This window comes from Semicossyphus pulcher, unplaced genomic scaffold (genome assembly GCF_022749685.1).
Source record: "Semicossyphus pulcher isolate SPU_LCO1_2020_fin unplaced genomic scaffold, fSemPul1.0.p SCAF_6, whole genome shotgun sequence".
NCBI lineage: Eukaryota > Metazoa > Chordata > Actinopteri > Labriformes > Labridae > Semicossyphus > Semicossyphus pulcher.
Window position 1 is genome coordinate 23,429,823 of NW_027211737.1, and position 22,912 is coordinate 23,452,734.

A 22,912-nucleotide genomic window follows, 5' to 3' on the forward strand; every position below is an offset into this window, starting at 1 on the left:
TGGCCCCGGACAGTTACAGCTTGAAAGTGCAGCTTTAAAAAGTAATCTAAACTCTGTGCTTTAACCCATGAACTGTCATGGCACTTATAGAATTAAACTCTTTGGCATGGCATCAAGACAGTTAAGCCTGCTAAGACAATGAAAGTATTTTAAAATATACTTTAATGCATCAGAGCAGTTGAGTAATAATCATTTCAAACAGCGCTGCACGTGCCCAAAAAAAGCTAAAAAGGCTTCTCACTGACTTTCTATAGGGAAGCACTGGGAATGAATAAGGTATACTCTTTGCCCTTTAAAGTCTATTAAGAGTGTAAGGCTCTTACTCGCTGTAATGCCATGTTGTGTCTCAAAGGTCTAGACAGCAAACCCAGAAATACCCTGATCGGACTGGAATGTCTACCTCAGTATACTTCTTCCTAAAGGCCGCATTGGGTGAAACAAAGTTGTGATGAATCAACGTTTAGTGACAGATGAGAGACATGAGGCAAATTATGGCATTTATTTTATTATGACCACTTTTTATGTATAAACAATCAATATTTACATACTGGTGATGAAAGTAAAGCGAAAATTTGATGAACAAAATTCTGAAATGGAGAAAACAGAACAATACACAGTCAACTAGAGTCACCACATCACAACTTTTAAGCCTCAGCTGGAACCTTGTGGGAAAGATTCTGACTGCAGGGTTTAAAATTTGCACACAAAAGAACTCATGCATAGAAAACACATACTCAAACTGTCACGCATGGTAATCACAAAGTACAAATAAGGTTTCTTTCATTTATCAAAAACAACAAACATGACGCAGCAGTGATCCTGTTGCTGTATTTCACTTAATGTGAAAGGTACAGACATGTTCTGCAGCTCGCTCTTAACACACAACACAGGCCAAGGCTGCTCCTTTTTAAAATACCACAAAGACCAGTCTCACATTTTTAGACAATTTTCTTGCGTTAATTCAAGTACAGATATGATTAAATAAGACTAAACCAGTGAGAGATGTCTACAAAGCAAAAGAAAGGAAGTAAGACACGGCACAAACAGCTAAATAATAAATAAGAAGGTCCATTTGATTTTATATAAAAGAAATGTCTAAAACAAACTTCTCAGTGTATGTCTGTATTTCTGATGTTTGGGTAAAATTAAAAACATTCACGACAAGCTTATCAAAAATTACATCAAAATGATGCTTAACAAAGCTCCAAACGCGTCCAACCAAGAGCAATACAACCGCTGACAATGTGCCGACAGCCCAGCCTCAATAATTGGCACTGATCTGGCCGTGGCTGTTTCATCAATAACTTGTGATGAGCCATGTTGAGCACTTCTCGCAGTTTGGTTTGCTTCACATGTAAGAACCAAATCCTAAAAGCCATTTACATGCAAATCACTAACAACTTCAGTGGTGAAGTAAGAATCATCTCCTAAATTTCTGCCACCACTAAAGAAAGCTTTCATGCACCCAAGCACTGTCAGTAAAGAAGTTTTTGCACCATCTGTGCACGCTGTGTTCATTATGGAGAGTATTTTGCGAAGATATCCTTTTGATAAAGAGTGGGATTTGCTCATCAAGCCAATAGCCGTGCTGAGAGAGAGAGAAGCGTGAGTTAACAAGGCCAGTCTGGCTGCATTAGGGCGTGTAGGCAGGCGGAGGCTGAAACTGGTTAGCAATGTCATAATCAGCAGGAAAAGTTTCACTGCTGTCCTCCATTTCGGAGAGCAACTCCAAAGCCTGTTCCTCTTCCTCGGTGGGGTAGTGGCGCAGGAGGTTTGCAGCTGTCGCAAGGATGGAGGCTCCGCCAGCTCCTGCTACCAGGTAGAAGCTGATCGCGAAAGTGACGTATATGAATGAGCCGTGGTACTTTTTGTGCTGCTGCTGTAGTGACAGGATGAGCTCAGAGGCCCAGTAGCAGAAGCCTATCACCGTGGCACATTGCAACACTGATGAGAGATAGAAAAAAACAAGTCAAGAAAAATGTAAGACTTTTTAACAAATAAAAGGGCATAAACTCCAGAATTACATGTTTCTACCTGTTAGAATATGTGCAAATGCATATCTGCGTGTGATCTTAAGTGCAGGGTGCTTGGGTCCAAACACATCCAAGAGGAAAGCAGTCAAACTGCACAGGATGCCCAGGAAACAGAAGGCAGCGATCACTCTCAGAAGCAAGATGGTCTGTGGGTTCACACAGTAATCTAAAGGGCACAGACACAGATCACAAAGAATTACAGGTGAGCTACCAGATTTATCTCTGCTGCGGGTTGTAAGGGGCTTGTGCTGGTCCTCACCGTCAAGAAGCTTGGGATCAATGTAGCCAAGGACATCTGCCACCCCAAGCTCTTGTCTGGGACAAGTGCCTCCATGAACCCTGAGCCAGGCCGGTTCCGCCAGAGCCGTACACAGGGCGGTGATGGACAGAGCTCCGGGCAGAGCCGACACCAGGCTCCGCTCCGGCTGCTTGGGCACGGAGGTGCCTCCTCTCCTTCTCCGGCCTCCAGGAACAGTAGGTCCCGGTGGGGCATACATGATCGTCCAACCTCCTGATCGTCTGTGTTAGTGTTGGTTTCCGTGTATTGTCAGAGCTATTAAACGATCCGTTTGTAAGGTCAGCCAACAAACCAAAGAACCGTTAGCCGGTGAAGCTAACGTTACCTGGGTGATGAACTGATGACAACGATCCAGGTGATTTGTTTAGAGTGGTAAGTAATGTTTCCAAACGACGTTTAACCCTAAAACTAGCTGCTTAATATAAACAGGATAAGTATCTGACTGGCAGGCAGACAATGGACAGATGGCCTTCAGGCCTGTTAGCTTTGTTGTTAGCTTGTCAAGCTAGCTCACAGCGAACGACAAACGTCGGCAACTGTCATATAAATAAAGTTAAGAGAAACAGATTAGATAAGATATAACTTTCTAACGTGTCTAGCTAACTACTCTAATGAAAAATGCCCATCAATGTGTTACAGAAAACAAACACAAAACAAAACAAAAGGCAGCTTGCGCTGGCTTCCTGTAAAATATTGACTTCCTTGTTCACAACATTCTTCTTCGCTGCTTCAATAAGCTGCAGTCCAAGAGTGCCGATGAGTGCTCCCATCTAGTGATGACTCTCCCAAAGCACAGTTAAACAACAGCAGTATACTGTAGCAGTAGCTGATATAACATTATCAACACTACATTGTTATTGCGATTGGGGGATAGTATAATACAGTGGCTGTATGAAATGAGTGACTTTGCTCTTTTTATCTTAGAATTTACAACACTGTTGGTGGAAGGTAAGGTACTTTCTAATGTATACAGAGGGTAAACGAGTAAAGTCAATGCGCTTTTGATTTATTGGTCATTGATTTATAGGCAAAGAACAATCTACAAAGAGATTTAATTGAAATTGACGCAGATGTTTTGTGGTGACACTCCAAATCATTAATTATTAAAGAATACATTTTAAAGTATGAAAGATGGTTGTCCCTGTGGTGTATTTTATGTACTGTACGTGTTATGCCCAGGATAAATATGTGTAGAGTAACGTTACATGTCAAGAAAAATAGCAACAGAAAAAAAGAGACCCCCCAAACATAACAATGAATTAGCATGCTACAGATATACATATGTCACACACGTATAAATATGGATACTGAAAAGGAGACACCCACCCTGCAAGAAGGAGCACTACCGCAGATCCTTCATACCCACTGCTGTCAGACTTTATAACACCTCTTTATAATGTAATAACTGTGCTGCAACTATATCATCCAACATTCATACTATAATTATACATAATCTCCTTTCCATACATAGTCCATCATGCTATGCAGTCATTCTGTGACCTTTTATTGCCACCTATTCTTTTTGTCTATTTTTATTATTTGAGTACTTTATTTAATTTGCCTGTTTTGTGAGCTGCTGTAACAAGTACATTTCCCCTGTGGGGGAGCAATAAACCTTATTTTATCTTATCTAATCTTATTTTATCTTGTCTTTTCTTATCTCATCTTTACATTACAAAGGAATCTCATGACACAAGAGATTTGAGAGATGTAGCAGAGACGTTCAGAATATTATATATATTATATAACATATATTTTGAGAAAGTACAGAAATTAATTCAATAATAATTTGATAATTTAAGATTTAATGAAACAGATATATGATCATTTAGATACACACTACAACCAGAGAGTGTCGGTAAAGCACCTCAAACTGTTTCAACCCACATTAAACTACAGTAGAAGAAGAAGAAGCGGAATTCCCCACAATGCATTGCGAAATGCACCAAAGATGGTGGCATTTCCGTCATGGTCGTGTTTTTGAACTTTTGTACTTTGTTCTTTAGTACAAATACATTGTAACATTTTCTCAAATTTTTTGCTCAAGCTAGTATATTAATGTAGTTAAGGATAGTTGCTTGTGTGGGTCGTTACAGTGCGTCGTGGTGTCTGTTATCTAATTTATCTCGTCAACCGTCAGCGGTAACGGTCAGGATACAGCGGCTCTGAGACTAAACATCTAACATTTCACCAGCTCAGATATGAAGGAGGCTCTGTCCCTGGTTCAGAGACTGAACGCTCACCCGGACTCTCGGTGCTGGTTCGTCAGCTGGAGTCCGTCCGGGACTCTTCTGGCCTCGTGCGGGGGCGACAAGTCCGTCCGGATATGGGGACGAGAAGGTGAGCTGTCAAACAAATGACAGCATGACAGGTTTTTTGGTTGTTTTTTTTATGACAACTTTACAAGGCACATTTTTTCTTGCACTTTAAAGACAAAGCGTCTGCCTCAGGTTGAGCATACATGCAAAATGAAAAACAAACAAAAATAAATTATATAGATAAAGTACATAACTAAAAGAAAGGGCTATCTCATATTAACTTAAAAGGGCTACATGACAGTAAACCAAGTGGACATTACAAAGCTCATAGAACCAGGTTTCATCTGATTAAGCTAATAGTCAAATATACTGTAGTAAAACAGTAATTGGAAAGGCTCATTACAACTTTTAAAATGTAAAGTTATTACGTAATATTATTCTTGCAGTAAAAGTTACGTTGTTTACTAGTTTGCCATCACACATAGAAAAATCCCTCACAGCAGCTTTAAGAGAAAGAGGATATCTACCTCAGTGTAAATGGCAAGTAATAATCTGTGTCCCTCTCTTCTGTTAAGGTGACTCCTGGGTGTGTAAGAGTGTGCTTGAGGATGGACACCAGCGCACTGTGAGGAAAGTGGCTTGGTCCCCCTGTGGGAATTACCTGGCCTCTGCCAGCTTTGATGCAACCACGTGCATCTGGAAGAAGAAGAACAATGATTTTGAGGTAAGATTAGATGTTTAATTTTCATGTCGGATATGATCTAGCTTTTGTAGATCTGACTAAGTTTCACCTTGTCTTCCAGAGTTTGACTGTGTTGGAGGGACATGAGAATGAGGTTAAATGTGTGGCCTGGGCACCATCAGGGAATCTGTTGGCAACGTGTAGCCGAGACAAGAGTGTCTGGGTCTGGGAAGGTTTGTGTTGTACTACAGTGTGTCACATCCTCAGATCCATTGCATGAATCAATTTGTGGCTCTGTGCCTCTCTTGGTGTCTGTGGAAATGATCTCTTTATCTCTTGTATTTCCCAGTGGATGAAGAGGACGAGTATGAGTGTGTTACAGTCGTAAACTCTCACACACAAGATGTCAAACATGTCGTGTGGCACCCGACCCAGGAGGCAGGTCACTTTCTGTTCTATGCACTTGAATGAGTGCTCACTTTGTTGCACCATTATCTTACTACTATATTCACCATGTCTTTGTTGATACAGCTCCTTGCTTCAGCCAGCTACGACAACAACATTTGTATCTACAAGGAGGATGACGATGACTGGGAGTGCAGGGCCACCCTGAAAGGACACACGTCCACAGTCTGGGGTTTGTCTTTTGATGCAGCTGGAAAGAGGCTGGCCTCCTGCAGCGACGACCGCACCGTTAAGATTTGGAAGGACTATCCGAGTGAAAGTGGACAGGGTGGTGAGTCGTTAGTTTGAGATGGCATTCGTGTTAACTTAAATCAGTTGATTAATTAAAAAAAACTTGTAGTATCCCGTCAAAAACTGATGTTTAAAAATGTTATTTTAGGGGACCTGTCGTGGAAGTGTGTTTGCACTCTGTCGGGGTACCATGGACGGACAGTGTATGATATCGCCTGGTAAGATTTTCATATATACGGTATATCATATAGAGATATGGAAAGGCAGTCGCCGCGGGAAGAAAGACGGCTGAATTTCCCCCCCTGGGGATCAATAAAGGATTATCTAATGTTGTTTGGACACTGAACTCTTAGCCCCGTTTGTGATCTTATGATCAGCCTTTTCTATTTGTTACTGTAGTGGACAATCTCCAAAGTCTCTTTGGTTTTGTTAATGAATTCACTTTTAACTTTAAGGCTTTGACTGTTGTTGCACTCAAAATGTGTCAGCCTTAGCCTTAGTGAGGAGGGTAACTTGACACGTTGGTAAAAACATGTCAGTCATCCTGTCCTTTCAAATAATTTTTTTTTAACCCTTCATCACCTATATGCAAGTAAAAATGACATTAAATCTCCTTATAATTGTTTCCATGTGTCAATGCTATTTTGAAATGTAAAATGGGATCTTTGAAGGGGGTTCATGCGACTTCATTTGTCCGGTAAATCTGCAAAGATTAACGTTTGTCTTTGTTCAGGTGTCGGCTGACTGGCGCCCTGGCTACAGCCTGCGGGGACGATGCAGTTCGAGTGTTTAAGGAGGACGAGGCGTCTGATCCAGACCAGCCGGTGTTCTCTCTTTCCGCTCAGGCGCCCAAAGCTCACGGCCAGGACGTCAACTGTGTTGCCTGGAACCCAAAGGAGGCGGGGCTGCTGGCCTCCTGCGGCGATGATGGAGAGATAGCCATCTGGAAGTTCAAGGAGGAAGACTGAACGCTGATAAACAAACGCCTCTCGTTGAAGTTACTGCAAGTTACACTGGGAAGCGTGTGGTTTCCATGTTTTAATGTTCACGCAACTTTTCGGATAGCTTCATATTAAACATATTTACCTTCATTTTTCTAAACTGATAATTATGCTTCAGCTCATGCTGCGCTTTGTGAGTTAAAATATGTCTTTATAAAAGCTTAATTATGATTTTATTTTTGCAATTCATGTTTGTAAAAGAGTAAATAAATAAATAAAATCAAAGAATTTTGTGGCTCCTCTTTATTGCAAAAAATATTCCAGACAGCACATCATTAAAAACATTTTGACCAGTCCGAGAATTAGATTTCAAAGTCCAAAAATATAACTGGACAGTTTTCTTAAGTATTTAAAGACCCAATTTGAAATAAGAGCATAACATCACAATAAATGTAGATTTTATTTCATTTGGAATATTTTATTGAATTTCTCTCAGACCTGAAAACTGACAGATTACTAAGTACAAAGTCTTATCTACTTTATACACCCATAATGAGGATTGGGGCTTCAGTTTCAGAGCTGATCATGTAGCTGTAATACATGTCTGATTAAAGCAGATCCTGTACACTAAAATTCTGGGCTGGTGTTCATCACGGAGGTGGTTTTAACTGACACAAATGTACTAAATGAAAGGACGAGATTATAATGAACATCAGACTGAATATCTACAGTAAAAAAACACAAACACATACTGCTCCCTCTCAATATAAAACAAACTGCTGCAGAAGTCTGCATCATCACGTTACTGATTAGTCTGAGTCACTGTCTCCTTCGCTGTCTGCCTCCTTCACATCCGCGCTGAACTTGTACTCCTGGTCACAACCCATGTACGCATCACTCATGAAGTACAGGGTGTAGTTATGAACGCCCATCGCCGGTGCAACAAAGTCCAGCTTGACCTGCAGGGAGGAGAGAACAGAGAAACATGAGGCCACAGGTGGTTTAAACAGGGTTTTTTTGGGGGGGTCACATGAGACGTGCAGTGACGCTCACTCACCTTTGCTTTCTGCTGCAGAGTCAGCCTCTTGATGGAGATGAGACTGTTAGATTTGGGGTCTCCGATCACCACCCACCAGCCCTCCTCACGTTTCTGTGACAAAGATGAGGTTCACAAATGAGTCACACCATGTCAAATACGTGAATATAGTCTCTTCAATATCTTCATGTGTCACTTACCTGGGGGAAGAGCGGTGCGATGACAGGCCCAGTCACCTCCTCCTCTCTCTCCAGCTGAACCTGGACCAGAACTGGACTGCCACTGTAAACAAACATGGGAACATGCATCAAGATGGGCCAAAAATACCAATAATGAAGTGAGGAAATGATGAATAATAGACATAGAAATCCCCCTGAAATCCTACTTTATTATTCACAGACAGAATCCACACAAACCTCTTGATGTTGTCCTTTTCTGCCACTTCATACGACAGCTCGATGTTGGGGTAGCGGTTACAGAAGCGAGCCACATCGGCCATCTGGGCATCTGAGAGCTGCAGCAGCCCTGTTCTGTCTTCATCCTCCATCTCCATGATGTCAAAGATACTCTCCACACCCTGATGAACAGAGAAAGGTTAAGATGATGCATGTTCACTAGCCTTGAAAGAAAAGTTGGACTATATTAAGTGCTTCTGGTAGAGAAATGGCTGACGTACCTTGTCTGTGCAGCGCTTGATGTGCTCTGAGGTGAAGAAGGGCAGCTGTTTGAGGTACGAGTCCTTGGACCACATGGCCTGTGTGACCATCTGAGCCAGCTCCATGGCTGCCAGTGCAGGACTCAACCAGCCGTTACTGGACAGCACGTCAACGCAGGCCTGGATCAGACGCACAGCCTGCAAACACAAATCACAAGTTAGATTAATACACACAGGAATCCAACCCTGTGGACATTTTTTCCTTTGTGCAAGAATCACCACTGATCAGTACCTTGCTCAGGATCTCCTCAGTGTCCGACTGCAGCTCAGCACTCAGCTGCATCCTGGAGAGATGAGCCTGCAGCAGCAGGTTCGTCTTCACGTGGGGATCGTTGAACTTGGGGTTATTTAGTTTGTGTGGGACCTTCTGTGCCAACTAAAAAACAAAAAGGTGTCCCAACACAATCAGTTTCATTGCAAGAACTTCAGAAAGAAGCGTCATTGTTATTGTGCAAAAACAGACAAGTTGGGTCCTGTCAGTGCTGTTTGTTTACCTGTCTGAGAAGTGTATCTTCATGATGTCTGATTGGAATGTTCTTGTACTCGGCAGCATTGGAGATGATCTCGATCAGCCCACGGATCTTTGTCTTTGCATTCAGGGACATGCTGAACAACTCTGCCAAACACAACCAGAAACCAAGTTATTAAATGTGTACTTTCAACTCCTCTTTCATATAATATGTGAAGATGATAAACGGGCAATGATAACACATTTTCAGATAGTTGTATTGGCACAAACCGATGGTGGTGTAGTTGATGTAGTAGTAGGCAGCGATCATGCCCAAGTTGAGCGGTGCTACATCCATCTCATCCTCTATGCTGATGCACTTTGACTGCTCCAGGTCGTGTAGCGTGTGTTCCACCAGCTCGGACAGGTGGTCTGACAGGTGACGATGGGACATGCCTGACAAGGTAAACACAAAACATGGCATTAAGAATTGTTCACAAAACATATGATTCAGTGCAAGTAAAATCATCTTTTAATACAACAGGATGAGACTCACCTTGGAGGTTGTAGTAGTTTGGGTTCTGGGTCATACGGCGGTAGAGGAATGTCCACGTCAGGTAGTCCACAGCGTCCTGCTTGTTCTCCACGGTCTTGGTGACGATCTCAGCGTTGAAGTGGTCGTGGAGGCAGTGGTCCAAGTGAGACTCAACTGGCAGCGGCTCGTACAGGAACTTCTTGAAGAAGTCCTATTAAGAAAAGAAAAAGATGCTGGTTAGTTGTCATCGCTTTCACCTGAGTCACTGTTTTAAATGGTGAACAAGACAAAAACAACAGGTGTTTCTACCTTCTTGGAGCCCTGACACATGATGACGCAGCGTCCCTCATCATCCAGCATCGGTCTGTTGGCCTTACCCACCATCTGCAGCACGTCATATATGGGATAGTCCACATATCTGAGAGAGAAAAGAGGAGGAGAATGTCACTAACACAACACTTCTTTCAAAGCTCACACCTGATCAAGAGCATCAAACTAGAGGAAGCCTTACGCATGGATTTTGCCGTTGTAGTACTGTGTGTCCATGACGATGACGAGGTGGGCGGAGATGTTGATGCCCCAGCAGAGTGAACGAGAGGACACCACCACCTGAACAGCACCTGTACGAACAAAAACATACCAAAAATAATTTATTAATTCTCAACCTAAACAGACAAAGCTGAAGGTGCAGAGCAGGAGTGAGTCATACCTGAGTTGAAGAGCTGCTCCACGATTTTGCGCTCAATCGCAGACAGGCCCTCGTGCAGGTAGCCCACGCCGTTAGCCAGAGTTTCCTTCAGAGTCGAGTCATTTATTTTGTCCAGGAATGGAGCGAGGTCTTTCTCGGTGCAGTGCAGGAACCTACGGAGGTACAAACATTTATTGTTTTAAACAGTGTCAAGATGAAACAGTCTTTTATCTACAGGCAGGATCTCGTTGTAATGACTGACCTCTGAGGAACCACGTCTGCAGCACAGAAAGTGAGGATGTCGATGGCTGTGAGGCGAGTCTGTCTGCGGGATGGGACGAACACCACGGCCGGCTTGGAGGGAGAGTGCTTCATGATGGCGTGATAGACCGGCTTAGCCATGGACAGCAGGCGAGTCTGAGTGTGGCTCACATTGAAGCCCTAAAGGAGACAGAAAGGTTAACAACAAACCAGGAACCTGACAGGTGAGACATCCCTACTGTTGTTTACTATGACACATTTACAGACCTGGATGTGCAGCTCCAGAGGCACAGGTCTGACGTTGGGGTGGAAGTTGAATGTGGCCGTGGTGCTGCAGCCCAGCCAGTGGGCCACGTCTTTGGCGTTGGACAGGGAGGAGCTGAGGGCCACGATGCGGATGGGACGCTCAATCTGGGAGGAGATGTACCTCATCCTGGAGCAGATGACCTCCAACACAGGCTGGTGAAGAGAAACAGGAGATATTAACTTGACGCAGTTGAAAAAAGACAATTACAGTCCACACCTGCTGTGTTTGACATAAAAAGCAGCAGAGATATTGCACGTTCTTACTCCGTTTTCTCCTCCGATGAGATGTGCCTCGTCCACGATGAAAAGGCTGACGTTCTGCACGTTCTTCCTCTGTTTCCAGCGACGGGACAGGATGTCCCATTTGTCGGGGGTACTGACAATAATGTCACCTTTTCCCAAGAGCTTCAGATCCGTGCTGGTTTCTCCCGTCAGCAGCACCACCTTTTTGTTCAGGATGTCCTGGAACTTCTGGTGCCAGTCGACAAACACCTGAGAGACAAAGATTTACATCATTATTGATTTTGTTTGATGTCAAAAGGCAATAATGCTGGTTTTGAAGCAAGTACGCTTCAAACCTGCTGATAAACGTCATACCTGTTCAGCCAGTGCTTCCATTGGGGTGATGTAGACACAGCGACCCTCGGCGTTGTGCAGCAGCATCCTCAGAATAGCAAACTCGGCACAGATGGTCTTTCCACTGCCGGTGGGAGCTCCAACAAACACATTGTCATCACTGTTGTACACTGCGTTGAACACTGCAGGGACAGAGACAGGGACAGTGAGCTTCTGAGCACTTTGAATGAAAAAATAATGACAGAAAAAGAAAACTATGTAGGAAAAAATTATGGAGAACAAAGTAGCAGACAGATTTCTTCTTCTGTACCTTGTGTCTGGATGGGGTTGAAGAAGGGGAACTTGTTCTGGTAGAGAGCCTCAAAGGCAGAGTTCCTGAGAGCGGTCACAGGCAGCGGCTGCAGGTCCAGCAGCTCGGTGGGCGGGGGATACTTCTCTGGTAGGATCAGGTGACGGAAGGATACTGGGAGCTGAGTCTCGCAGGCTGAAAGGAACCAAGTAAAAAAAATAAATTTGACTTTAAATGGTAACAGCAACATCATGTGAATTCTCTTACACATGTCAATGAATTTACTCACAGAGCCATCGGTCTGATACGACCCGGATGAAGTACTGTGGTGGCAGAGGCTCGAACACGGGGACAAAGAAAGTCACCAGGTGTTCATCCTGGGCGTACTTTGCTTTGAGCAGGAAGTACTCGTGGTGGAGGATGACCTCACTGTCCACGTCCTCAACCAGGATCCAAAAAGCCTCTGATGATCCATGAATCTGAGCGGGAGAATGAAAGCGTGTCAGGATGCTGAGAAATAAAGACTGTTAGGATGCAAAACACTGTGGGCCTAACTTCTGACCTTGTCATCCCACTGGAAGTCAGGCGTGACGGTGAGCTCCACCTTCAGCGTGGAGCGGGTGATGGGCTGCAGATGGACAGCCAGGTCCAGTTTGGGGAACTGGTGGACGTATTTGTGGATGGTCTTCCCCATTTTAGGCATTCGGATCAACTCACCTGAAAGATGAAACATAACATATATTTATCTAATCTCCAGGCTGAGGAGGGAATCAAGGAGTTTGTTGTGGGGGAAGAAAACTCACCAATCTCGTTGTGGTTGAGGTCGTAGAGCCGCTCAAAGGGGAAGTTTTTCTTCTCGATCTTCTTGATCACTTCCTCGGGCAGCTTCTTGAACTGTCGCAGTGGAGACATGGACTGCCACCTGTGGAGAATAGGGATGCAGAATGTCAGCGGCCGGCCTTGTCAAACTAAACACACTGAAGCCTGCTCTGAAGAGTTACACACTTACATTCTCTTGTCAATCATCTTGCAAAGATTCATGGTCTTGTCTGTCAGTTGAGCCCAGCCTCTGTTGAGAACGATCTCAAATATGGCCCGCATCAACCGTCCAGCACTCTGAAAGGAAAATATAACACAAACACATTAATCTTATGACAAATTAAAGAGTTTAAGAATCTCGGGGTCTTGTTCACTAACGAGGGTAAAATGTATCGTGAGATTGACAGATGAGATTGAGATGGATCGAACAGCATCAGCAGTAATCACCGTCGTGGTGAAGAGGGAGCTGAGCCTGAAGGCAAAGCTTTCGACCTGTGGTCATGAGCTCTGGGTAGTGACTGAAAGAATTAAATCACGGATACAAGCGGCCGAAATGAGTTTCCTCCGCAGGGTGTCTGGGCTCAACCTCAGAGATAGGGTTAGGAGCTCAGACATCCGGAGGGAGCTCGGAGTAGAGCCTTCGCATGGAAAGGAGGCAGTTGTGGTGGTTCGAGCATCTGATTAGAATGCCTCCTGGGCGCCTCCCTTTAAAGGTTTTCCTGGCACGTCCAACTGGGAGGAGACCCCGGGGCAAACCCAGAGCTCGCTGGAGGGATTATATATTCCGTCTGGCCTGGGAACGCATCGGAATCCCCCAGGAGGAGCTGTAAAGCGTTGCTGGGGAGAGGGACGGCTGGGTGACTTTGCTTAGCTTGCTACCACTGCGACCCGGCCCCGGATAAGGACAACGGATGGATTATAATTAACACATGTACCCGGGAATTTCTTGCCATCACATCAGGCTATGTAATGTTGTTATAGTATTCAAGAAGTAGAGGAACATATGCTTTAAAGAAAATAGGCGAAAACTGCAAACTAAAACCCCTAAAGTTGACCACAACAGTAATGAAAATAGGATCGGGCGTACCTGTGTGACGTACACCATGTCGGCCATGAGAGCAAAGCCTTCCAGTTTGAGCTGAGAGATGTACGCCTGGAGCAGCACATTGATCTGAAATGATAAGACAGAAAATACATGAGGCTTTTTTTATTGGATTTAATTAATGCTGCTCATGTACAGACCAAAAAAATCCAGCAACACCGTGCTTAACAAAAGTAAACTGAAGGATGTTTTGGTTTTTGATAAAGTGGTTATAAAGCTACCTTAGCGCTGGGCTCCTCGATGCTTTCCTTCACAGGTATAGGAACTCTTTCCAGAAGCTTCTGCAGCTCCAGTTTCTCCTCCTAAAAGACAAAAAAAACATTGATCAGTATTTTAATTCAGCCACTTAATTTACATTTAATTAATAGGTTTTATATAACTGAACAACCATGACTGTCTAGAGCCAACCGTACCTCTCTCACAGTGATGTTCCTGAACTCCGAGGAGAGTGAGAAGACTCTGAAGAGCTCGATCTCACTGAGAGTCGGCTTCAGCAGCTGGTTGTAAGTTTGAATGGAGTCGTGAGTGATGTAGAAGTGACTGGCAATGCGACCCAGGTCTGTAACCTGCAGGTGAAGATGGGAAAAGGCAACAATTAAAAGCCTGAAGTCTAACTTGCTAATTTAATAAGAGTTCTTAATTGATAGAGATGCGTACCTGGAAGCTGCCGGTCCTCTTGTCGTATTTGACGAGGCTGTTCTTGTCCAGGACATTGGCTGCTGTGTGCACCAAGTCCGTCCTGCGTCTCTCCAGCAGAGGGTCTGTACTCCGGTCGTCATGGGAGACACCGTACAGGGTGGGGTTGCGGAGCATGCGCACATACAAGTAGGTGTAGCCGAGCCAGTTCACCGCGTCCTGACAAAACAATGAAGAAATTAAAGAAATTTTATGAGAAGAATATTTGATTAACTCTTGCTCTATACATTTGATAATGTGTGTTTACATCCCACTCACCTTTACGGTCTGCACGTTGCCCAGGACTATCTCAGCGTTCAGCATGTCCGGCAGCTTGCCCACCATCTGACTCTCTATGGGCAGCTGCTGGTTGAGCAAGGACAGATAGTACTGCAGCTCTCCGTGAGACGTGATCAGGATTCCCTCTCCCTTGGTGTCGTACTGAGGACGACCGGCTCGACCAAGCATCTGAGAAAAGACATCATTTATCGAGTTAATACTTTTAGTAAAAGGTACGAAGCGTTTTCTTTTCAGTTCAATAACCAGACATCACACACTGACCTGTAAAATGTCCAGGGCTCCGAGTTCAGTCCACCTGCCCTTCTCTGGGCTGTACACCTGAGTACCTTTGATGATGACAGTGTGTGCAGGAAGATTCACACCCCAAGCCAGAGTGGCTGTGGACACCAGAACCTGGATGTGACGATCAGCAAACAGATCCTCTACCAGTGTACGGTCCACTCTGGTCATACCAGCATGGTGGATCGCGAAGCCATAAGGCAGCAAATCCTTCAGCTCCAGGTTCTAAAAAGCAAAGTTTCAAGTTTGACAGGATTCTGATCTTAAATTTGATTTAGTCAGGTTTAAAATCAGCTGTATCGGCTCACCTTGCACTGCTCTGCCTCAGTTCTCAACACTTCAGTGGAAGCTGAACCCTCTCTGAGGAAAAGACCCAGCGTGTCCTTCTCCAAACACATGTCTCTTATGGCCCTGGCGGTCTTTCCAGTCTCCTTCCTGGAGTGGACGAATACCAGCACCTGGTGGAGACAAGTAATTCAATACAAATGATTAGCACAATACAAGTCATGTATAACAAATAGTCTTGTTCAAGGTTGTTCTTGTTCGAGATTTCGGTTGGTCGGTCTCACCTGGTTTTTTCCAGCGTGCTCCATGATCTTTTCGTAGACGATCTCATTCATGATCTGGAAACGCTTGATGGCCTTCTTCTCTGTGATGCCGACATAAGTCTGCTCCAGGGGCACAGGGCGAAAACTACAGAAAAAAAGAGACGGTTATCAGAAACAAAAATCAAATAGCACAAACTAAAAAACACAAGTAGCTGTTATGGAAAGAGACCAATATCTTTTCGTATTTCTCCAAACAGCATACCTGTTGTCGAAGTAAAAGAGTCCCTTGGCAGGATCGACTCGCAGGCAGGTAGCCACATCCTCGTAGTTTGGCAGCGTGGCACTGAGGCCCAGCAGACGCACGTCCTCCTGGGTCAGCTCCACGTTACGGATGGTCCTCGCCACCAGAGATTCCAACACGGGGCCACGGTCATCGTGCAGCAGGTGGATTTCATCCTGCACGGGATATTCACTTTGTTATCATAGCGTTTTTAATCGTATCATTTCAATCTAAAATTAGACATGTATTATACAAGTTATGAACACATTTACAGCACTTACAATGATAATGAGCCGCACGAGTTGGGTGTAGGTACGCTCTCCACCTTTACGGGTGATGATGTCCCATTTCTCAGGTGTGCAGACAATGATTTGTGTGGCGTTAATCTCCTCTTTGCAGAGCTGGTGGTCTCCTGTCAGCTCTGACACTACAATGCCGTAACTGGCCAAGCGCTGTGAAAGACAGAAAGTAAATCACTCGAATGAATGGATCATTTGATTTAAATGGGGAAAAAAAACAGCGGCTTCATGTTGAGCTGCATATTTACAAATCTCTGGGGCCTCACCTTACTGAAACTTCCCACCATCTCCTGCACCAGAGAGCGCATGGGTGCGATGTAGATGATTTTGAAGTCGTCCACGTTGATGGTTCCGTCCATGTTTATGTGCTTTCCAATCTCTCTGAGCATTGCCATCAAAGCAACATTAGTCTTACCAGCTCCCTGTGTGATAACAGAAGATTACATTTTAAGGAGACAATACATTTGAGAAAAAACTTTTCCATGTTATTGGCTTATATGGAGTCTGCTTACCGTAGGTGCACACACTAGCAGGTTCTCGTCTGTCTCCAGTGTGGTCTTGTACAGCTTGCTCTGGATGCGGTTCAGGGTTTTGAACCCTTCAAATCCAGCCTGAGCGTACTTGGGCAACTTCTCAATGGCAACAAGCACCTGATGACACAATAATGTGATGATGTTAGTTCATGACGGCATCTGCACACTGCTGATCACAGAAACTTTTACATTTGTTGCTGCATATTCAGGCTATGACACAAACCTCATCGTCAGCAAAGGGCTTGGGTTTGAGGGCAGGCACGTGGACTTCTTCATAGCCTTTGCGCTGTTTGCGAAATGAGCCGTCAGGCAGCTGGCAACGCTTGTTGGCCATGAAGTGACTCCCCTGTGTGAAGGTCAGGTCCTCGAGGTCCAGCAGCTGCCGAGGAGCCATTGACTGTAGGAGAAGAAAAACTGATAATCTAAGCAAGATGTCTTTTTTTTTTTGCATACATACTGATGGCAGTGTGTCACTGAAGCCATTTTGCTAACACAAATTAGTACTTTGGATTGGCTTATAGTGAAAAATACCTGAGATAGATAGCCTACTTGCATGATGTGAAGTTAATATACAAACACCGTTATTTACCTCTCCGTGGTCGATGTCCATCGCCTCTAAGTCATCAACCCGAGACTTCCTCACCCTCTCCCTACGAGATCGCTCCTCCTATAAACAGAAAACCAAACAAATAACAGATGTTAGGGACTAAACTTAAAGATCCTTTTATGCAATTAAAGCATATTTATTTTATATTTTAAAAAGTGGCCTTACCCGAATAATGTCCTCCTTCTCCGTCTCTTGCAGCTGGTAAAGAATCTTCGACAATTCCTGATCAGACTCCATCTTTCCGATGATCCGCTCCTTTTCTGCCTCACTCTGAGCGCTCGCCAGCATGGTACAATACTGAACTGTACATCAGACAGACAGTGATTAACATCCACACAGGGCACAGCTTCAAATTATGTGTAACAACATCTTTTACATCACTTACTCATGCGACGGTGCTGACGGAGGATTTTGATGAAGTCGAAGGTGTTGAATCCGAGCAGCAACACCAGCTGGTTCTCACATTCTCGATCGTCGCTGGCAGTCTGAGGAATACAGAGAGACAGATGGATGAGCAGGTGTAAAAAATATACATGAATATGTGCTAACGAAAAAGCTCACAGCAAACAAGATGTCAGACATACCTTCAGGATTTCCAAGACCTCGTCTGCTTTCTTTTGGGAGACGATGGCATCGTCATAGAAACGGCTGAGCTGACGCTGGAGCCAGAAGGCGTCGATGTCTCGTGGATGTAGATCTTTCTTCTTTACCGTCATCACATCACCTGTGACACCAAGCTGAAGGAAGAGTCATTTATTAATGGTTTGTGTATTGTAGTTCTGTTTGCATTAATTAAATAATCTTTGTAAACTTCAGTTTGAATATTGATTCAAATGATGCACTTACGTTGGCTGAAAGAGTGCAGCCCACGTCTGCCTCCTCTCCTTCGCTGTCTTCATCCGAGTGTTCGTCTCGCACCTCTCCAAACTGGTCTTCATCCCCCTCCTTACAAACACAGAATGAGAAAATCAGTGACACCATCTACTTAAAATGTGATCTTGGAGATACAAATGAGGGATAATTTAAATGTTGCAGTTTTTTAGGAATAAGCAAAAAGGTCTCACCTCCTCATCAGATTCAAACTGGACATTCACACCGTACGTTTCGTCAATGTTGTCATCTGTAAAGGAAAGATACAGTCAGCAATCACATGAATCGGGTGTCCTCAAACAAAACAAAAAAACACCGGGCTTATTAAATAACTATAAAAATCAGCTTTAGTTATTTCCAGAGTTCTTACCCATGTTCTGTAAGTCTTTGTCCCCTCCGTAGTCTGTGATCTTCTTCCCCAAATTGACCAACACATGGTATCGTGTGTCATCAGCGGGTCCAAGAAGCTGCTCTACTTCACGCCGCCTTTCCTTATCCCTCATCTTATCATTCTTCAACACTGCTAAGACTTCATCAGCTGCTCCGCACAGGATATCACGTGGCTGCAAGAATATATGTTCACCAGGTCATCAAAAGATACAACTACATTACTGTGATTTTTTTGTAAGGCAGCAGCTATGGACCATTCACTGACCTGATCCCCCAGAGCAGCATGGATGAAGCTGAGCAACACCTCGTAGGTCTCTCTGGTTTCTTTGGTTTTAGGCTTGTACACGATGCCCACCATTTCATCAATGCCTTCAGACAGGAGGGTGAAGCCCTTCATTTTGTTGATATCGTGCCTGTCCTCATCTCTCTTTCGCCTCCTGGATGGGTAGAACAAGAAGAAATGATAGGATTAAGGGCAGTGTCACTAGACATCATAACTGAAGTGTATTTAAAAGGATTGTACATTGAATCCTTTGGCCATTTCAGTGAAAAATATTTTCCAATGCATGTTGCAGATTTATGCCTTTTCTCTTTTTCCTGGCAGCCATTACTTTCAGCCCAGAATGATAATTAGCCTACCTTGCAGAGCTTTGAAACATGATTCGGGGAAATAATCCAAAAGTTCCACTATCAGTGAGTGATCATGGAAATTAACTGCAATTTGTTTTAAAGATGTACCCTTAGTTTGACATGATCATGAATTCTTCCGAATTTTTACCACAAGGATTTGGTTGCAAATGGCCATAATTATTTTGCAATTACACTTATGGTTGGATTAGTACACTTTACAGTTTACTTTAACCTGACAACCACAAAACAATATCTGGTTGAGGATAGTATTTACTGACTTGTCTCGTCTCTCCTCCAGTTTCTGAGGTTTGGTCCTCTGAGCCTTGTCTCCCATCTTGGTCCCCTCCAGCTTCCCCACCAGGGACAGCACCTCTCCGGTGGGTTCATCTCTCCGTGTGCGGTCGATCAGAGACCGATCAGCTTGCAACACCAAGTTTGAGTTCTAACAAATCAATTAAAAGTTGACAGAGCGGTCAGTCAGAACTCCAGTGTACACTGCTACAGCTAGGCTAACTGCTAGTTAGCCGAATGGCTAGCTAAACAAGGAGTAGCATGAGTTAAAGAGATATAGGTAGTTAGCTTGATACCGCAGAGGCATATTAAACGCTACCAGAGATACACAATCAATGCATTGTATGTATTATTGAATGGGTTTCTCCATAAATATACAAGTAGCACTCACCGCTTTGTACTCGTACTGCAAGCTACGTGCAGTAACATCCGCCATGGTGCGGGTTCAGTATGTTCTCTTTTACCGCACTTTAATCTCCGTGAACCAGCCCGCTGACTCGGAACATCCACGGAGCTGACTTCACTCTGCCTTTTTATGGACACGCTGGAAACATCCGTGTATGGATTGTATGTGTAGCATGAGATTGTTTTCAATATGTCCGAGTTTCATTCAAGAAAGTGCGTCTCTCATACGTTACAAAAGCAGAGCTAACACGAGCGCACAACAAGCCGCTGCTGCCGCTGTTTCCGCTTCCGGGGTCAAAGGTCAGAACAGGGACCAAGAGCAGAAACAAACAACGCCGCCTGTAGGTTGTCTCGGTCATATTTTCAGTTTTAAAACATCTTATAGTCAGAATAGAATAAAAATGAACAAAAGCGAACTTTTATTATTGATAACTATTAAATGAAATATTTTCTCAAGAACAAAGTAAATAAAACGTTTTATGGTTAATTGCCTACTAGGTGCATTTATTTATCGCATAAATATGACAAAAAACATTATTTCAGTGTGGACTTTAACTTCCTAATTTAAAAGATTTTATCTTATTAATCTACAATCTTTGGCTGTTGATTCTTGGGTAAATCAATTTCTCTTTTTGTAAAATAAGACCCATTGCCCCCAAATAAAATTACATCTGGAACCACATCATTATACTTGAATGATGTATAACATGCATGCATCATGAACCTTTGGTTGACTGTATAGAACACAGTCTCGGTAATGACACATCCCAAGTTTAATATTTCACTAAGTATGACAGTGATCTATTTAAGAGACCAACTGTTTTAAAAAAAAGTTTTTATTAACCCTAGAAACAGACAACTTCCCAAATTCTAATAAAAGCTTCCTCTTTTGTTTTTTTTTAGAAAGGAGAACAAATCAGGACCAGATTAAACTCATCGGCCAAGCATGTCTGAACATATACGGAATGTGAATACTGTTTCTGCTCTAAATGGTCTTCCACAGGAATAGATGTAACTATTCTAGCTAAGAACAAAGACGACAAAGATGATAACATAAAGTATTAAGAGTATAAAGTTTTATTTTGTCCATAAGTCTGTGAAAAACCATATATATATATATGGTCTTCATATTTGTTAGGTTTTTAAATATACTTGCGGTAGTATTGTACACACAGATTTCTAAGTGCCTATAGAAACAACATATTTTAACAAAAGGGGAGTCTATCTGACTTAAAGCCCCTGCTATCCTTTCCAAAAACATTGCTCTGTTATAACCAATTTCTCCACTTGTTTTTTTCTATGTATGTATGTGTATTGTGTTTTACTTGGCTCCTTTGTATGTGTAAAATAGAGAGTGCTGTTACAGCATTCACAGCCAGATGGCAGCATAGAGAGCCATTTGTGTTCAGTGACTTGGTCAAGGAGACTTACAATAGTAGGCAAGAGGAGGCGGTGATCAAACCAACAACCCCACTCAATTTAAGACCTGCTCTACCTCCTGAGTCACAGCGGCCCTCGTATATTTGGAAAAGCTCCCTGTGTATGTGAATAAACAACGTGCATGGATGTGAAAGTTACTTACAAATCATACATGGACATATTTCTGCAGTCTGTGTGTCAAATGAAGAAATGAAAAATCTATTCTGGGCCCAAATCAGTTCTTATAATGCCAAAATGAATGCAGTGATACAAAAGAAATAAAACATGGATAGACGGAAGCTTTAGCGTATGTTTGTTGTGACCGTTTTCCTTAGCAAGAAGAGTGTCCATGTTTGTATTTACTGTCTTTGGCCTCATATTACTTCCAACCCATCTGCACATCTGGCAGTGGCATCTGTCGTTCTCCGCTGGTCAGAATCTCTGAAGGTTAACATCCACTGAGCCCACTTCTTGACCTCAGTCACACCCAAACAGACACACACACACAGAGAGGGGGGGGGGAGATAAATGGACAGCACACATCAGTGAAACAAATTATATGTTACGTGTGGGGGGTGATGGATTACTGACACTGGAGTGTGTGTGTGCAACTCTTTTGCACTGCTGCACACATGCACACACTGAGTGTGATTCAGAATGCCTGCAGTTGTTCCAGGTCATATTTGGAGTGTGCTGATCCTCTTCTCATCTGTCAGCGCGTTGGTTATGAAGTGCACTCCTCCGTCCTCTCTGGTTTAAAGGACATGCGGTCTTGTGATCAACAGCATGGAGGATGGTGTGGTCAGTGATTAATTTGCCTTCTAACACTTCCTCACTGGCTGGATTTAGACAGCTCAATATAATTTTGCGTAGAAATACTTACAGGACCTCTTATTTTCACATCCAGTACGCCTGTGTGAACATGATGTGGCATTATATTTTAGAGTTGTGTAACGACAATGTGATCTCTGTCGCTCTCTGTCACAAGAACACCACATGAGCACACCTCAGCTGTCTGCGCAGCTGTTGCATTGACGCCATCTGTGAACGCACTCTTTCCAGGAGCTCCCAACAGGAGTGTGAGAAAACACATTGTCTCTGAAACACACACTGCTCGAGGTTCGCCTAGATGGAGCAGAACAGGCCTGCCTTCTTCCAGGGTTCAGGGATTAAGCTTCCTGTGTGACCCAGACGAGGTTTGGACAAGAGTCTCTTGAGCGAGGTTTACAGTCTGTGCTGCCAACGCTCTGTATTAACATGAGGATGCTAAAAGAGGCCGGGGTGAGCCGGGGTGAGGTATTATTACAGGGTAATGCTGGAGCTCCTGACACGTGGCTCCTTCACTATTCTTGTCCTGAGTGAAAATAGTTGCACAATGTAAACTCAGAACCACCTTGTGCTGATTCATCACTGAACTTTTATTCACTATACTTAAGGTTTAATGAACCTGTTGACTCTTTTTAAAGACGCCCTTCTGGCCTGACAGCTTTATAAAGGCTATAAAAAGTGTAATACTGCTGTAAACAAACATTTGAAATAAACAAAAACTCTCCTCCATAGCAACACTTGCAACAGGTGCTTTTCCCAGGAACTAGGAAACCTTTTGCAGGAACCAGGGTCTAAGTTTATTTCCAGGGTAATTGATTTACCCCCTGAAAAGTCCCTGCTTGGGGGGTACTGCTTTCCAAAGGTCCAGGAACTTT

The 22,912-nt window shown here is 43.6% G+C and overlaps 3 protein-coding genes across 3 annotated transcripts; 1 reads left to right on the forward strand and 2 right to left on the reverse strand.

The window, feature by feature from the left end:
- Nucleotides 1-498: 498 nt before the first annotated feature.
- Nucleotides 499-3,038, reverse strand: tmem127 (transmembrane protein 127). The gene is made up of 3 exons (XM_069683154.1): nucleotides 2,293-3,038; nucleotides 2,035-2,199; nucleotides 499-1,944 (listed from the first exon to the last, which is right to left on the reverse strand). Exons 1-3 carry the CDS (start codon nucleotides 2,528-2,530, stop codon nucleotides 1,634-1,636), a joined length of 714 nt encoding a protein of 237 aa, XP_069539255.1. The 5' UTR covers nucleotides 2,531-3,038; the 3' UTR covers nucleotides 499-1,633.
- A 1,241-nt stretch (nucleotides 3,039-4,279) lies between these two features.
- ciao1 (cytosolic iron-sulfur assembly component 1) lies at nucleotides 4,280-7,172 on the forward strand. Its single transcript, XM_069682622.1, has 7 exons — nucleotides 4,280-4,671; nucleotides 5,165-5,313; nucleotides 5,393-5,504; nucleotides 5,621-5,709; nucleotides 5,803-6,007; nucleotides 6,116-6,185; nucleotides 6,701-7,172. Exons 1-7 carry the CDS (start codon nucleotides 4,533-4,535, stop codon nucleotides 6,933-6,935), a joined length of 999 nt encoding a protein of 332 aa, XP_069538723.1. The 5' UTR covers nucleotides 4,280-4,532; the 3' UTR covers nucleotides 6,936-7,172.
- A 22-nt stretch (nucleotides 7,173-7,194) lies between these two features.
- snrnp200 (small nuclear ribonucleoprotein 200 (U5)) lies at nucleotides 7,195-20,012 on the reverse strand. Its single transcript, XM_069682623.1, has 44 exons — nucleotides 19,777-20,012; nucleotides 19,373-19,536; nucleotides 18,730-18,901; nucleotides 18,445-18,637; nucleotides 18,269-18,324; nucleotides 18,051-18,149; nucleotides 17,789-17,941; nucleotides 17,590-17,689; nucleotides 17,370-17,506; nucleotides 17,187-17,264; nucleotides 16,821-16,994; nucleotides 16,577-16,714; nucleotides 16,331-16,486; nucleotides 16,047-16,217; nucleotides 15,748-15,941; nucleotides 15,507-15,630; nucleotides 15,246-15,395; nucleotides 14,920-15,162; nucleotides 14,638-14,826; nucleotides 14,341-14,538; nucleotides 14,097-14,249; nucleotides 13,905-13,985; nucleotides 13,669-13,752; nucleotides 12,772-12,878; nucleotides 12,566-12,684; nucleotides 12,325-12,479; nucleotides 12,052-12,241; nucleotides 11,784-11,957; nucleotides 11,495-11,655; nucleotides 11,162-11,389; nucleotides 10,859-11,050; nucleotides 10,593-10,771; nucleotides 10,352-10,503; nucleotides 10,154-10,262; nucleotides 9,952-10,060; nucleotides 9,664-9,853; nucleotides 9,399-9,563; nucleotides 9,154-9,275; nucleotides 8,892-9,035; nucleotides 8,621-8,797; nucleotides 8,361-8,521; nucleotides 8,145-8,226; nucleotides 7,966-8,058; nucleotides 7,195-7,867 (listed from the first exon to the last, which is right to left on the reverse strand). Exons 1-44 carry the CDS (start codon nucleotides 19,819-19,821, stop codon nucleotides 7,718-7,720), a joined length of 6,411 nt encoding a protein of 2,136 aa, XP_069538724.1. The 5' UTR covers nucleotides 19,822-20,012; the 3' UTR covers nucleotides 7,195-7,717.
- Between the last annotated feature and the right edge of the window lie 2,900 nt (nucleotides 20,013-22,912).

What these genes read in the sequence shown, in the direction of transcription:
- tmem127 (XM_069683154.1), bottom strand. Translation starts at nt 2,530, where the DNA reads ATGTATGCCCCACCGGGACCTACTGTTCCTGGAGGCCGGAGAAGGAGA. An exon ending in TGATCCCAAGCTTCTTGACG is followed by an intron (nt 2,200 to 2,292) that starts GTGAGGACCAGC and finishes TGTGCCCTTTAG; the next exon opens with ATTACTGTGTGAACCCACAG. An exon ending in ATTTGCACATATTCTAACAG is followed by an intron (nt 1,945 to 2,034) that starts GTAGAAACATGT and finishes ATCTCTCATCAG; the next exon opens with TGTTGCAATGTGCCACGGTG.
- ciao1 (XM_069682622.1), top strand. Translation starts at nt 4,533, where the DNA reads ATGAAGGAGGCTCTGTCCCTGGTTCAGAGACTGAACGCTCACCCGGAC. An exon ending in AGAAGAACAATGATTTTGAG is followed by an intron (nt 5,314 to 5,392) that starts GTAAGATTAGAT and finishes CTTGTCTTCCAG; the next exon opens with AGTTTGACTGTGTTGGAGGG. An exon ending in TGTGGCACCCGACCCAGGAG is followed by an intron (nt 5,710 to 5,802) that starts GCAGGTCACTTT and finishes TTGTTGATACAG; the next exon opens with CTCCTTGCTTCAGCCAGCTA.
- snrnp200 (XM_069682623.1), bottom strand. Translation starts at nt 19,821, where the DNA reads ATGGCGGATGTTACTGCACGTAGCTTGCAGTACGAGTACAAAGCG. An exon ending in GCAGACGTGGTTCCTCAGAG is followed by an intron (nt 10,504 to 10,592) that starts GTCAGTCATTAC and finishes GTACCTCCGTAG; the next exon opens with GTTCCTGCACTGCACCGAGA. An exon ending in AAACTACTACAACCTCCAAG is followed by an intron (nt 9,564 to 9,663) that starts GTGAGTCTCATC and finishes TTACCTTGTCAG; the next exon opens with GCATGTCCCATCGTCACCTG.